General features: G+C 36.5%; 1 protein-coding gene across 3 annotated transcripts; it reads left to right on the forward strand.

Moving 5' to 3' along the window:
• The first annotated feature begins 647 nt into the window (after positions 1 to 647).
• Positions 648 to 4534, forward strand: LOC18433458 (multiple organellar RNA editing factor 8, chloroplastic/mitochondrial). 3 transcript variants are annotated; one of them, XR_016061374.1, is made up of 5 exons: positions 648 to 1093; positions 1817 to 1914; positions 2275 to 2375; positions 2485 to 2550; positions 2965 to 4534. XR_016061374.1 is itself a non-coding variant. In XM_006843546.4 (4 exons), the coding sequence occupies exons 1-4, from the start codon at positions 699 to 701 to the stop codon at positions 3819 to 3821; spliced, it is 1416 nt and encodes a 471-aa protein (XP_006843609.1). In that variant the 5' UTR covers positions 648 to 698; the 3' UTR covers positions 3822 to 4534. The 3 variants fall into 3 exon arrangements, 2 of the variants coding, with proteins under 2 accessions (XP_006843609.1, XP_088730711.1); XM_006843546.4 differs by lacking the exon at positions 2275 to 2375; XM_088874585.1 differs by lacking the exons at positions 2485 to 2550; positions 2965 to 4534 and having other exon boundaries at positions 2275 to 2428.
• Positions 4535 to 14718: the final 10184 nt, after the last annotated feature.

Below are 14718 nucleotides of genomic sequence, written 5' to 3' on the forward strand. Positions count from 1 at the left end.
AGTTTGCATGCATAGCACGAGGGTTTCATTTCTAGTTTGTTTCATCACCCGAGGGAAATTATACATGCCTAAGTTAGCATGCACGAGTAATGTCAAGAAAGGTTTCGACACTAAGGTATGTACCTTAAATTTTTATTTTTTAGCTACTTATCTACTTGAATATCGCTTGTCCACCCCTTAATTATTGCTTAATAACACTGACATATTTATAAGTGAAGACCTAGGGCATAATAATGTAAAATAGATGATCTTGATGTTGATCACAATAATGAGGCAATGATAAACGGGTCCCTTAAATATATTTCTTATATTAAGATTTGAAAATATTACTAGATCCAAATTAGACCTGAATAGTATTCGAGTACAAGATTTGGACCTCGAGCCGATATGCCAAATCCAATTTTTGAACCCATACTCGAACCTAAATTAGGCGTACACCTCGGTTTCCGGGTCGGGTTTGGTCCATTGCCACCAATAGTGGCTGGAAATATGCAGCCTTTCCTTTTCTTTCTTACATTTTCAAAAGCCCGAACAGGGAACTTCTTGCATGTCTCACTTCCTTTTAAAACCCTATGTCCCGACTCTCCAACGACTCCGTTTTACTGACCCCCTCTACTAAAACCCTAAAACCCTAAGACTCTACACTCGTCTCATTTCTCCCGCCTCTCTCTCTCTGCAAATGTGCTTTTCTCAAAGCCATGGCCATGGCGAAACACGCCGGCCTTCTCACCAAAGCAGCCCCTATCGTGCAGCAACGCTTTGCCTTCTCTCTCTTCTCCTCTTCCATTTCATCTCTTCCTTCTCCTAACAAGAGGCTTTCGCAACGTTTTCTGAGGCCTTCTTTCCCTCTGGTTTCTCTCTACGACCTCCATGGCTCCTCTGTCTTTTCTCGAGGGTTTTCCAGCCAGGCTACGATCTCTTCTCTGAGAGACCTCTCCCCTAATTGGAGTAACAGACCCCCTAAAGAGACAATTGTGCTTGATGGCTGTGACTTTGAGCACTGGCTTGTGGTCTTGGAGCAGCCTGAGGGTAACCCCACTCGTGACGAAATCATTGGTACTTATATCAAGACCCTGGCTCAAGTTCTTGGGAGGTAACTGCCAAGGTTATCATTCATTTGTTCACTCTCTCTCTGTGTTTTTTGAATTATGTGGGTACTGGGGTTAATGCTTGTGGATATTGTTCTGACATTGATTATTTGTTCTTTCTGGTTGTTGTTTGCTTGTTCGATCCTTTGTAGCAATGAATGGTTTGTTACTTTTTTCTGGTTATTGTTCATTCTAGTTGTTATTTTATTGATTCTCATTTTTTTCGATCTTCTGTCCCTTTTTATTCATTTGTTCTCTTCTTTCAAATATGATAGAGAGACCAACCTGTCCAAGGGTGAAGGTTTCATATATTACTGTGCTTCTACTTCATACTGATTCCTTTTATTATTTCATTCATTATGCTTATGATTTACTCATTGGTCCATTTGTTCTCTGTTGATATTGTGCATTAATTCATTTATTTGTTATCCGTTTTGAAATTTGGGATATGATTATGGGTACCCAAGCATATGTGACTCGATGACTTGCAATTTCGTTTGATCTTTTCACTTTTTTGGACCAGAAAAATAAAAAAAGAAGCTTTTTGTGATTCCTTCTATAATTTTAGTCAGATGCAAGTTCGGGCCCTGCATTAACCTTTGAGGCCCCAAAAGCTTGACTTCTTTGGTTACTTATTGTATTTTTTGTCTCTATTGCATCATGGAACAGCATTGGGTTTATTTTTCATATTATCTTGTTCTTTCTTGCTTCTTTGTCTTGGCTTGTAGTGAAGAGGAAGCCAGGAAGTCCATCTATTCTGTGTCCACCAGATGCTACTATGCGTTTGGATGCATTGTGTCTGAGGAACTTTCCTACAAGATCAAAAGTAAGCCTTTCCTTTTTTGGTCTCTAGTTTTTTGGTATTCTCAAGTTTGCTTGATTGTCTTATTCAAAGTCCAGAGCATGTTTTCTTTGGATGGGGTTTTGGTGTATCAGCTGAGACACCTATTCAAGTTCATTCTCCTTCAAAAATTCATCTTGCAGATGGATTTTGGAACTAAAATATCACAGGTGGATAAGTTCAACCACCATGATCATGGATCTGAAAAAAAGGGCTTTTTTTAGTTTTTTTTTTTTTGAGAATGTTAACTTACAGTAGTGTATTTTAAATTTTGATTTTGGACCAATCATCATTTTTCATTTTAATTCTTTGCAAATCACTATGTTTCCACTGTTTATTGGGCAGCAAAATCATGGAACTAAAGCTAAAACGCGCCTAGGATGTGTTTCAGATCCTAAATCCATCTCCGAGATGGATTTTTTAAAGGGGAGTGCGTTTGAATAGAAGTGTGTTTCGAATTTTCCCATTTTGTTTAATCCTTAGCTTCTTTACTGGGTTTCTGACATTCTTTTGCATTCTTAATTATTTTAATTTTCATTCTTTCTCTGGAAACAGATTTGCCAAGGGTTCGTTGGGTTCTTCCTGATTCATATCTTGACGTTAAGAATAAACTCTATGGAGGTAAGCAGTAGTTCATTTTTTTTTTCTTCCTTTCTTTTCTACTTTCTAAATTGAGTGGGAGTTCAGAGTTTAGGTGTCCAAAATTCAATTTAGGGTTTTGTGGTTTCTAATTTCCTGTGCACTTTACTCAACAGAACTGAGGAACCCAGTATCTGAGTTGCTAATTCTCATGTGTTTGCTAGTTCTCTTGAGTTCTACACTTGTAGTTGTATTACTGTACTGTTAACTTCTTTGTGTTTGATGAATGTAGAATTTGCGGGGATTAAAATCATGTTTTCTCCAGACCCTATTTTTTATGACAGACTCTGCTATTTTTGGCTTTCTTACTTATATCATTCGCCAAAGCTGAGATTAAGTCTTCCTTTCATTTTGTTTCATATTTTCTGTTCCCCTTTTTGTTTTCTTTTGTTCCAGGGGAGCCTTTCATAGATGGGCAAGCTGTTCCATATGATCCAAAATATCATGAAGAATGGATGCGTAACCATCAGAAAGCATCTGAAAGGTCGAGGCGTAAAGATGGGCCAAGAACCAGGAACTTTGATAGACGAAGAGAAAACATGCAAAATAGGGACTTTCAGAGTTCTGGGGTAACACCAATGCCCAATAATGAGGGTACCCAGAATAAAGAAACCCCCCCAATGCCAAATACACAGGATTATCAAAATAGGGACATGCCTCAGATGACTAATTCACAAGGTTATCAGAACAGGGATATGCCCCCGATGCCGAATTCCCAAGGATTTCAGAATAGGGACATACCCCCCATGCCTAGGGACATACACCCGAATTCTCAAGGACTTCAGAATAGGGACATACCCCTGATGCAGGGTAATCAAAACAGGGGCATGGCACTAAACCCAAATCCTCAGGGTTATCAAAACAGAGAGGTGCCCTCAATGACTAATACTCAAGGTTATCAGAACAGGGATATGCCACCAGCTGTCCCACTGCCTAATATGCAGGGTAATCAAAACAGGGATATGATTTCAAATTCAAATCCTCAAGGTTATCAAAATAGGGAGGTGCCCTCGATGACAAAAACTCAAGGTTATCAGAACAGGGATATGACAGCAGCCTCACCGGTGCCCAATATGCAGGGTTATCAAAACAGGGAAATGAGTTCAATCCCAAATCCTCAGGGTTATCAAAACAGGGAGATACCCTCAATGTTAGGTAATCAAGGTTATCAGAACAAGGATATGCCACCAACCCCAAGTACTCATGGCTTTCAGAGTAGGGAGAATCCCCCATTTCCAAATGGAAACTTCTAAAATCAGAATTTTGAGAATAGGAACCAGCCCCAATATCCAAATGGGGACTTCCAGAATCAGGGTTTTCAAAACAGGGGCAGACCTCAATTTCCAAAATGGGGGCATCCAAAATCAGGGTTTTCAGAGCAGGGATGCAGCCCCAATGCCAAATGATGCTTTCAGTAAGAGAGTATTCGGAACACAATGCCTCCAATTCAAGATATAGGGAGTGGTGCGAATAGAGAATGCCAGATGAGTGATATGCCAGGTCGAAATATGGGAAAATTTGAGAATAGGGATTATTATTAGAGCAGAGAGATGCCTAGTAGAGATTTTGGTAGCATGCCTGGCAGAGATGATGCACCAAGAGACATGCCCAATAGAGATATGGGGAACACGTCAGCTGATAGAGATGTGCCTCTGATGCAAACTAGTAACTATTAGTTCGGCTTTATGAATCAGACTTGAAAACTGAATATAGGCTTTGCAAGTTAATAAAGACGAAGTCTTAATACTCTTGAAGATTTGAAGTCAGGGAGACATTTTTTGCGGTATAGTCATTGAGTTTGAGATTGTCTGTGTAGAGGTTAGGAAATAACCAATGTTTTGTTCTTGGGTATGTCTAAAACTTTCTTAAGTTTAGCCATCTTTCTGCATGGGGACTTCCTGTTTTGTATGAGGTGAGCATGGAGAATGTTGATATAAAATATATGCATTTTAAATTTTTTTGGCTAGTTCTTTTTCATGTAGATTTGCTTTTACTAGGTGATTTCTTTGTTTTTTGGTTAAGCTCGTAGTTGTTTTCTTAGGGATTCTTTACTATAAGACCATTTTTGTACAAGGTCGGAATCACACTTGGCCATCAAATGTGAAATCATGAGGTTAGAGATTTGTTAAGAAAGTACGAAAAAACTTTTTGGACTTTGAGCGTGGTCAATAGCACACCCCTAACCATCCAATGTCAATTCCAATGGCTAAGGGTAATTGTGACTTTTTACGAATACAATATTATTATATAGTTGTCTTATAGTGCTGATACTGCGATTGTTTGAAACTTAATGTGTTTGGTAACGCTGAGCGACAGAAATTTTGAAGTTTGTCTCTTGTTAGTTCATGCTATGAATTATAATAGGAAACATATAAAATCCATAAAATTCAATGATCTCGTCTGTGGCCATAATAAGCATGCAGCACTCTCCATTAGTCTGTTGCCTTCCATGCAGCATCAGCTTTTCATTTCGGTCTGTCACCCATTTAAAATTGATGCCATTGGACTTACCTGTTTAATCTGGGAGTGCATTATTGTTTTGTGATTGCTAATGTGTTTAGACCTCAGATTAATGTTCATAAGAGCTCTGCCAAGGCCTTGCATGTTCCAATGTCTCTTAACTAGGCAATGTTTTATTACCATTTAGGTCATCAATTTCTGTTAAATTCTTGGCATTGATTCCCATTTTGCAGTTTACGGAATGCGTGTCTATGGGCGGAGTGTGCACTCGTGTGTGCGCAACTTGCACATGCAAGTGTGCTTGTTGAGATCTACCTTGTTTTGATATGTGCATTGGAGATCTGGTTAGTTATAGCAAGTTCTAAATATTTTCATCTTTTATCGTGCTAGTTTCTTGGGTGCATAGTGTCACACCCTCATCTCAATTTGTCCATAATATGATGTAGTGCTCGCATTCCACTGAAAATAGGCCCAAGATTATCTGTTGTGAGTGTTTATTTAGGTATGAAGCTCCTGTTTGTTGCAAATTTAATATTGCAAACATAATTCACTCTATAAATTAGCAAATTTGTGACTAAAATAACTGTCATTATATGTATAGGGTGATTAAATGGAAGGTTAATATGCGGAAAATGAGTTTTACTGGGATAAGGTACAAATCTGACCTCCCAAATTGAATTTAGGGTTGGAAAGCATCCCAAATAATAGCAAGTACAGGACGTGACGGTTCTATTTTGTAAAAGTATATGCTCCTGTTGGTATGTGCTCCCTCTGGTAAAAATACTACCTAGGAGTAATTCTAGGACATCAGGGGTCCTTAACCTTCTCTTTCTCCATACTGGTCTTACTTTTAATAGCTCCATATTGGAGGAGACATTGTTGTACTTTCGAGGTAGGTCACACAAAGTTAGTGATCCTAGTCAGCCTTCTTTCCACCATAGGGTTATAGTTGCAGTGGGGTTAGTTAAAAGATAATGGGTTTGTCCCTAATAAGTCAATTATTTTTTTTCAGAGATTCTACTGAAGAGGGGCTTCATGGTCTCGATGATCAGAAAATGATTTATAATGTCAATAATGTTCTCCCTGACTTCTCACAGTAGAAGGACGACGAGTGATGTCAATCATAACCTTTAAGACTTTCGACTGTAGAAGGTCATCTGATAATATCAGACATGACTTTCAAGACCTCTGCTGTAGGTCGTTAGATAACACCAGACGTGCCTATGAAGACCTATGCCATTAGGTCACTGTACATGTGCATGGGCATGCCTTCCGGCAACAGAAGACAATGAATTCTATGGTTCCGTGATTTTAACATTAAGCACCACCTTTTTGAGTTTAAAGAACACCATAGTCTCTAAATTGTTTACCTTTTAAAAAGGTAGTGCGGGACATAAACCTGCATTTTTGAGTTTAAAGAGCTTTTCAGTGAGTAGATTAATCAGTATATATAGCAGTCAATGAGATAGTGGCTCATTTTCTTTTTCTTGAGAACAGTAAAGTTTATATTATTTTCACAACACAGAGCTTTACATGGGGAGAATGTTGTTTTCCTAGCCTTAATTTGAATTTTTAAATTACAGTAGTAGGATACTTCCTACACCAGGTCAATAAGTTGATGAGGGCTCAACTTACCAGAACAAGAAACAACAATAAGTGCAACAACACATTGGCCTCAAAGAAGGAAAATATTCATTTCATTGTTGATAGTTTAGCAAGAACACCGACTAGAGGTGCAGTGTTATAGGATGAGGCTTCTCCATGAGGGGCACTGTCCCTAGTGTCAGTAAATTGATCATTTTCATCAGGACCACCAACAATTGCACCATCCATGACATTCGGGTAGGGCGCATTGCAGCTAAAGCACTCCACATAGCCCTGTACACAACCCACAGGTGTCGGGTCCTTCTTTACGGACACGATTGAGCCCCCCCCCATGGTGAACTTGTGTCGGGTATTTCGCTCCATAACCAACCATGTAACTTATGGACATTGGCTTGTTCCCGAGAATATAGTCCACCTGGGTTTTGCAACAACATATATCAGAACAACCTTTCACCATCATATTGTTCTGTTATTTCCCTTTGTTTTATGAAATTTGTTTTTCAAGATTTTATGTGTTGGTTTGATCTTAATTTTTATATGAGGAAAAAAAAGAGTCAAAAGGGCTTGCTTGATAATAATGACCTTGGGTTGTGGGAGCAAATTTTATCCTTGGTTGCGCTATAGAAAACCGACTTAAAAGGGCATTTGTTTGACCCCATAACCTAATTAAGTGCTGTACTCAAAATTGGAATATTTTTTGTAATGCAATCCAAAAATCTTGTGAAACGGTTTCGAGGGATTTGTGAGAGTGTTACCAATCCATAATGGGGGCTAAAATAAAATATTCGTGTAACACCCAGACGACCTTATAAGAATAGAAAAAAGATTTTGTATTTTTTTCAATTGATATTTGAAAAACTTGTAATTTTTTTGAATAACAAATTTTTTCTATTTGACATCCAAAATGGCCCTAAATGTTATTTATTCATCTCAAAAAACAAAAAAAAGACTTCCAATATGAACCGAATGAAATAAAATAAATAAATAAAAAAGAACTCCAATATGGACCGAATGAGTTGTTTTTCAATTGTGAACATAAACTATACATTTGATGGATGATTACATGTAGGTTTTTAGGAAAGTGCAAGCTTTTTATGTTTTCGCTACAACATAAAACTTATGTACTTCCCATTATTCAATCATTCATTTGGAATGGATAGCTAAGATGGCCCCATTCATAATGTCATATCTTTAGATGATTTTATTTAAAATTTTTTTTTTATAAAATATTTTTGCCAAATATTGGGTATCCAATCCTCTCTTACACTCGCACTTGTAAAAAATTATTCTCATTAAAATAAAATTATCAAAATACCCCCTGAAAGTTTTAAAGGGTATTTTGGTCATTATATTTTATTGAAAAATTAATTTGAATATTCTTTTAGGTGTGTCCCAATGAGGAGATGACACGTACAAAATCTCATATTCATACAAATAAAAAAAAAAAACTAAAAATAAAATACTTTGAGACGTCGAATCTCTATCAAACGGTGAGTGGCTCACTTGATCAAAAGAGGAACTAGTGGAGGTTGTTATTGAATTGTTGGAACCAAAGCATCCATCCCCCCAGGGGTCCTTGGCACATTGTATCTACCCTTTTGGAGCTAGTTGCACAACATCTCTTCCAAGTTGCTCTAGTACTGCCTCCATATCCCCAGTCCACCTATTTTTCCTTGTAATAGTAACTGGTGGAGAGAGAGAGTGTTAAGGCATATGAACCTTACAAACACTAAACATGGAGTTCTTGACTGAACTCCTTATGAGGTTTCAGCAGTTCTGCTGCCCTATTAAGCTGAATTCAATGGCATGGGAACGTTCTCCCTCTGGTGTATTCATGGTAAGCTTGGATTATAGACTTGTTTACAATGACACCAAACCAGCTATAATCATGACATTCCCTGCTCATCTAAAAATCAAGCCTGTGCAATTTTGAAATAAATTGCTCACTGTGGATCATCTATGACAGAAAGGTAAGATCATTCCAAACATTTGTTAATTTTGATGCCAAAATCTAAGAATTTGGAATGACGAGGAAATGTTGTCGATATATCCTATTTTTTTCTCCAAGTCATGTCTTGTGTATGTAGAGTTACGTGTAGTCACCTCTTTGTTTCTAGAGTCAAGTTACATTACTAGTGAGAGAGTAGTTATTCCTAAATTGGTAGTATTTCTAAGTGGGAAGAGTGAAGAGTCTAAGGTTTTTCTGAAGAGACTCAATGTCCATTGATCAATATGAATATACAAGTTGTTTTATATAGAGAAATACAAATGTCAATAAAAGAAATAAATCACAGATTTTTATATTGTACTCAAACTTACCATAAATACAAGATTATAATATAAACCTTTCATATTAACCTGGTGGACAATATATACTTTCCTTTCACATTCTCCCTCAAACTCAAGATGCTATTAGAGAGCAACTAGAGTTTGAACACTAATTGTGAAAACAAGCAGTTGGATCTTCATGTGCATAGCGGGACGAGGAATGGACACAACGACGATGAATCTGACTCTGATACTGTGTCAAGAGTCTCAGGTTTATCTGAAGAGGTTTAGTGTCCATTTGTTAATATGAATATACAAGCTTTCACATGAAGTTATTCATGAACTTGTTGTGGAGGTGAGTAGCAATGAATTTTGTGTTTTATCCCCTGCTCAAATTTTTTTTTTTATCCCTCTCTGAGCATGAGTTTGCTTAAAGTTTGTCTAAAGAACCTTTGAAAAGAGTCTTATTACATTGTAGTAGCAGCTACGTATTTTTCAAAACCCAACAACATTGGCCTATTTCAAAAAAATCACTTCGGAAATGGCTTATGAGCAGAGTTTGGGCTTGGCTTAAGGTAGTATTATTGGGCTGGGTTTGGGTTTGGGCTTGGCCCGAAATTATGAAATTCTGGCCAGGCCAAAAAGGATTCAGGCCTTTTTTTGTGCTGGGCCAGTGCGAACCTGGCCCGTGGCAGCCCTACATGTGACTGGCTTTACATAGAGAGAGAGATAACTGGTGAAAAGTGGATTAAAATAAAAGAGAATCGGGATTTACAAACACAATATTATCAGATGAGAAGGCATCTTCCTCACAATTTCAACTTCTTTGCTTGCTTGGGTTAGTGAGAGTGAACCTCTGATAATAATTTTCCCTTAAAACATCTTGGTTTAGGCAAGGGCTGGACTGAGAAACAAACTGCCTGTCTTTTTGTATTTCAAAGAGTCAGAAAGAGCACGTCATGCAGAATGCACTATAGCTCCGTATTGCAGTTTACATGGAGTTGACATTTTCCTTTTATGGTTTCTTAGTAATTGTCTGAATAAATAAGATGGGCCAAAATCTTTTGATTTCATAAATTTTCTTTCCGTTTATGAAATCCCTGAGGAAGCAACGAATGTAGACTTGTTTTCAGTGTTAAAAAATATGACCCGGGATGGGTAACCGGCCCTAACAGGGATGGTCTAAGCCGGGTAAAAAACGGTTAAAAAAATTTAAATATTCTTTTAAAAAATTCTAAAAAATATGCAAAGTATATTTAAAAATATAATTAAATAAAGAAAAGTCTTTCCAACACCAAGAGGCGAAAATAAACAGTGATTTCACCTACTTTCATCACCGTCTAAAGTTCATCGCATGATCACGATTTTCCGGTAGTGTTTCATTTTTTATTTTTTATACAATTGGAATGATTTGAAATTTGGAGCGTGTGTAAATCTTAGTAAGGCGCACCTACTAAAAATATAAAAAAAATAATTCACCAAAATCCCCCAAAACATTTTGGGGGTATTTTGGTCAATTGTTTTCATGTAAAATATTTTTTTGATATTTTTCGTAGATTCGCCTATTTTTGATGAGCATAAACTCCAAGTTTCAGGTTATTTCGATTAGTAAAAAAAAAAATACTACCAAACAATCGTGACCGTACGATGAAATTTGGACGGTGATTAAAGTAGACGAAATCATTCATTTTCTCTTATAGGTGTTTTGTAGTAAATACATCCAAATGAGGTTAAAAAATAATGAAAAATGAATTTTTAAAAATCAATTTTTGTCTAGGGGCATTTTAGAAATAATCTAAAAAAAAGAAAGGAAAGTGTAAAAATAAATATTTCAGGCAAAAAAAAAAACTTTTCAATATTATCCAAAAACAATAACAAACATTAAAAAACCTATAACAGACAAATTTTTTTTATTTTTTATTTATTTTTCTAGTTTTGTTTTATTTATTTGTTTATTTTTTAAATTTTTCGGTTTGACCACCCTGACCGACCAAAAACAGCCACGGCCAGTAACCAGTACCAAGTAACCCGACCGGGTCCGGGTCAACCCGGCTGGTTTTCAAACCCTGCTTGTTATCATGGAAAATAGCTACCGGGGCCTAGAGGTCAGGTAAGGAAGATTAAGTTTCCACGGTCAAAATGATGGAGAGAGAGAGAATGAGATCTTTCTCTTGCATAGAATAAGAAGAAAGAAAGGAGAGAAATAGGTTCATCTCTCTTGCTTACAAGAGAGAGACATCTTTCTCTTGCCTACAATAGGATGGGGCATTAATGCTCTACGACTTAAGAGATAGGTTAGTGACTCTATACCATGGGAAGAGATGGGGCCCAAATTAGTAATTAATGCACCATCCTATTGGTTTTTGCATATATTATATTAACCATACTTAATTTTTAAATTATTTGTTTTGAACTTTGTGATCCATTCAATTTATCAAATTTCACATATGGTTATAAGTACTTGTGACCTCATTGTATCAAAAGTAAATAGTCTCATTGTATAAAATCACTTAAACAAAGTGTTGGATATGGTGATATCCAAAATCACCCCAATAAAGAAATCTCATGTTATGTAGGATTGAAATTGACATTGATAAGTTACCTATAAAAATAAAAATGTTAAAAGATTAGGACTCTTGGATATGTCTCATGGTTTTTGAGATGAGTAATGATACTATGAGACTCTCCCAAACTCATGTGAATAGAACTTCAAAGGATCACTATTAAATTTTGACACAAATCTCTAGAAAAGTTATCAATAAACCCAAGTCCCATACCCATGTGATAACTTTTCTAGAGATCTGTGTCAATTTAATGGTGATCCTTCGGGGTCCTACTTACATGGGTGTGTGAGGGTCTCATAGTGTCATTACTCTTTTGAGATATATGTAACATCTATGAGAGATTTCTTATTTAGTTTGGATTCCTAATATATATATATATATGAGATGAAAGAGGAAGAATATGTATGCCTTATTTGGGTCACCATATGAGAAATGTCATTTCCTCTAGTGAGAGGCAAGGGCCTCCCCTTAGAGAGAAAATAGTTTCATGTGGAGGAAACACTACTATGGTGTCTCTTGTAGATTGCAAGCTTCATAGACAATGGTTTAGCAATTGAGAGCCTCTTGTAGATTGCGAGCTTCATGGACAATGGTTTAGGAGCTTCCTAGATAGTGGTTTAGTAGGCGATTGAGAGCTTCCTGGACAGTGGTTTAGTGATTGAGAGCTTCCTGGACAGTGGTTTAACGGGCGATTGAGAGCTTCCTAGATAGTTTGTAGATTGAGAGCTTCTTAGACAATGGTTTAGCGATTGAGTGCTTCCTGGATAGTGGTTTAGTGGTGGAATAGAGGTAAGAGATGGGCAGATAGTTCTGGTAGAGAAAGCAGGTCTGAAAGGGGTGTCTCTTGTAGATTGAGAGCTTTCTAGATAGTGGTTTAGTGGTGAAATAGAAATGAGAGATGCGCAGGTGGTGCCGGTAGGGAAAGCGGTTTTAAAAAAGTTTACTTGACTACGTTTTGTTGAGGGTTAAAAAAATAAGGATGTGTCTCAAAATCTTTTATGTAACTTCATTAATATAGTGGTTTTCAATTTGCTATGCCCATGGATGCAGCCCTTTTTGGGTGAACCACGTAAATCATTGTGTTATTGTGGTATGTGTGGTTTATGCTTTATTTCTCGCATTATAGTTTGTACTTTTACCTATTTTGTTTCTAACTGGTTAGGTGCACAATCGTGATGGGATCCAACTTGTTGGGCTTCCCGTTTTTGCATCTAAAAGGGCTCTTAAATCCTAACACGAAGGCCTTTTCAAATTGTAATGGTTGTTACATAATAGTGCACCAACCAATCTCCATGGATTGTAGAAAAAAAAAGGTGGCCACTCTATAAGTCAATTATTGCGATGGTTCTTTTAAAAAGGAAAAGGTTATTATGGTGTTGTAGCTCAAATCTTGTCGGTTTTAGCATTGAAAGATTCTCACGTTGATGATTTCAATCTCGACAATTATGGATGTGAAAAAAAAAAAAGGATTTCGAGCAGGATTACAAAAAGGCGTCCTGTAAACATAATTTATAGCATCGATTTTCAAGTGTTCACAGATCCACCAAATGAGAACCATTTTAGGAATTTCAGATTTAATAGTGATTGACAAAAGAAGATTTTCAGACAATCAGGCTTGCAATGGGATTCCAAGGTGAGGCTTTCATTTATATTGCCAAGGCCTTTCAACCACATCCTTTAGAAGTGCCTATTGTGTCGGTTATAAATGCTCAGGTTACACATTTTACTTACAGGATGATCAATAGAAATTGGGTATACTTAATAGTAATTTCTTAACACTGATCGAATTTTAGCAGCGTTATCCTAGTTTGTGGCTCATGTTTGTTTTATTTTATTGTGTAGCAGTAACTGATTCTTGTAATGTTGGATTGCCCAGAGTCATCAAAGATCAAGTCTCAGATTGATATCGATATGAGGACCTTAACAATGGTCATGCTTTAGTTTTCACTGCAAGCTTCTATCTCTCTCCATATTCTCATGTATTGTTGTCATTTGTCTAATTTACTTTTCTGTTAATACATGTTACTAATATACTCTTCGTAGTTATGTTTGAGTGATGTATTTTCGAAGGGGCGTTTGGATTCGTCTAGGTCCTTGTGTGCTTGCACTAGTGTACTAAGTTTTAAAGCGTGAGAGCGGTCTAGTTAGTCATAGAAAATTATTAATAAGAATTAAGTATTTTGATTTTGTAACTCGTGGAATGCTTATTTGTGCTCTATATCTGAACTACTAAATTATCTCTGAACCATGATAAAGAATAACCGAGCATACATTTGTTTAAATTTCCAATTACAGTAAGAAACTGTCAACATTATAATGGATTTTGCGAACCCTCCTAGCTCCATTGGTCATCCTTTGAATTCCTTATATGCTTCATTTATAGTTGGGAAATTTATCAAACTACACCTAAGATTTTGAAATTCTTGATATCTTACTCGTATTTTTTGATCTAATTCCATATAGCCCATCATTCTTTTGATCAAATTTTAAATAGACCATCAGCTGACACTATGAAATTTATCAAATTACGCACATGGTAAAATGTCAAATAGTTGAACGTTTTAGGTGTATTTTGATAAATTTCCCTTGTCAGTATGCTTATCTAAGAGGATGCAGCAATTTCCCTATTACGAAACGAAATAATTTTTTCCATTAACATTGTTGTGAGCTTTGACACCATATTTGTAAGAGTGAAGTTGATGTAAAGTATGAACCTTAAATTTTGTCCATTGAGAGCCACTATACTACACATGCAAAACCTACAAGGTTGTGATTCTTGATTGGGAATCCTGATTATTCAATTGGTCCTTGCCTTTTGAAGTCTGATGTGCTATCCCTACTTAAGGAGGCATGAAGCATCTTGTGGAACATTTCTGCAAAAATCTATTGCAAGCATCTTATAAATGGGAAACTTGCCCTTGTATCAGGATGCTCCAAACGAATCCATTTCCATCACCAAATTATGCAGCAGTATCATATCGGCCATTAATGCAAAGCTTGCTCATACATATTTGAGAAGTCTTCAGTTCTTCTGTATGAAATCTTTAATTCTTCTATAAGTTATTCATCTTCTATTATGGCACATATGTATTGCAAAGCCACTTTGTGAGTAGAAGTTTTACATAGAAATTACATACTCTAATACACAAACTAATTTTGGGTAAAAGAGTCGTTTAACTTGTATTCCCAGGGCATGTCGAAATTCATTATTTCTATGTTGTTTTACTTGAAAATAATAGTAAAATTTCCATAG

Source organism: Amborella trichopoda, chromosome 8 (genome assembly GCF_054954075.1).
Source record: "Amborella trichopoda isolate Santa Cruz 75 chromosome 8, AtrichopodaSantaCruz75HAP2 v2.0, whole genome shotgun sequence".
Taxonomy (NCBI): Eukaryota; Viridiplantae; Streptophyta; class Magnoliopsida; order Amborellales; family Amborellaceae; genus Amborella; species Amborella trichopoda.

Excerpts from the sequence above, each read along its gene's own strand:
- LOC18433458 (XM_006843546.4), top strand. The coding sequence starts at position 699 with ATGGCCATGGCGAAACACGCCGGCCTTCTCACCAAAGCAGCCCCTATC. Across the intron at positions 1,915-2,484 it reads ACTTTCCTACAAGATCAAAA|ATTTGCCAAGGGTTCGTTGG; the intron begins GTAAGCCTTTCC and ends CTCTGGAAACAG. Across the intron at positions 2,551-2,964 it reads TAAGAATAAACTCTATGGAG|GGGAGCCTTTCATAGATGGG; the intron begins GTAAGCAGTAGT and ends CTTTTGTTCCAG.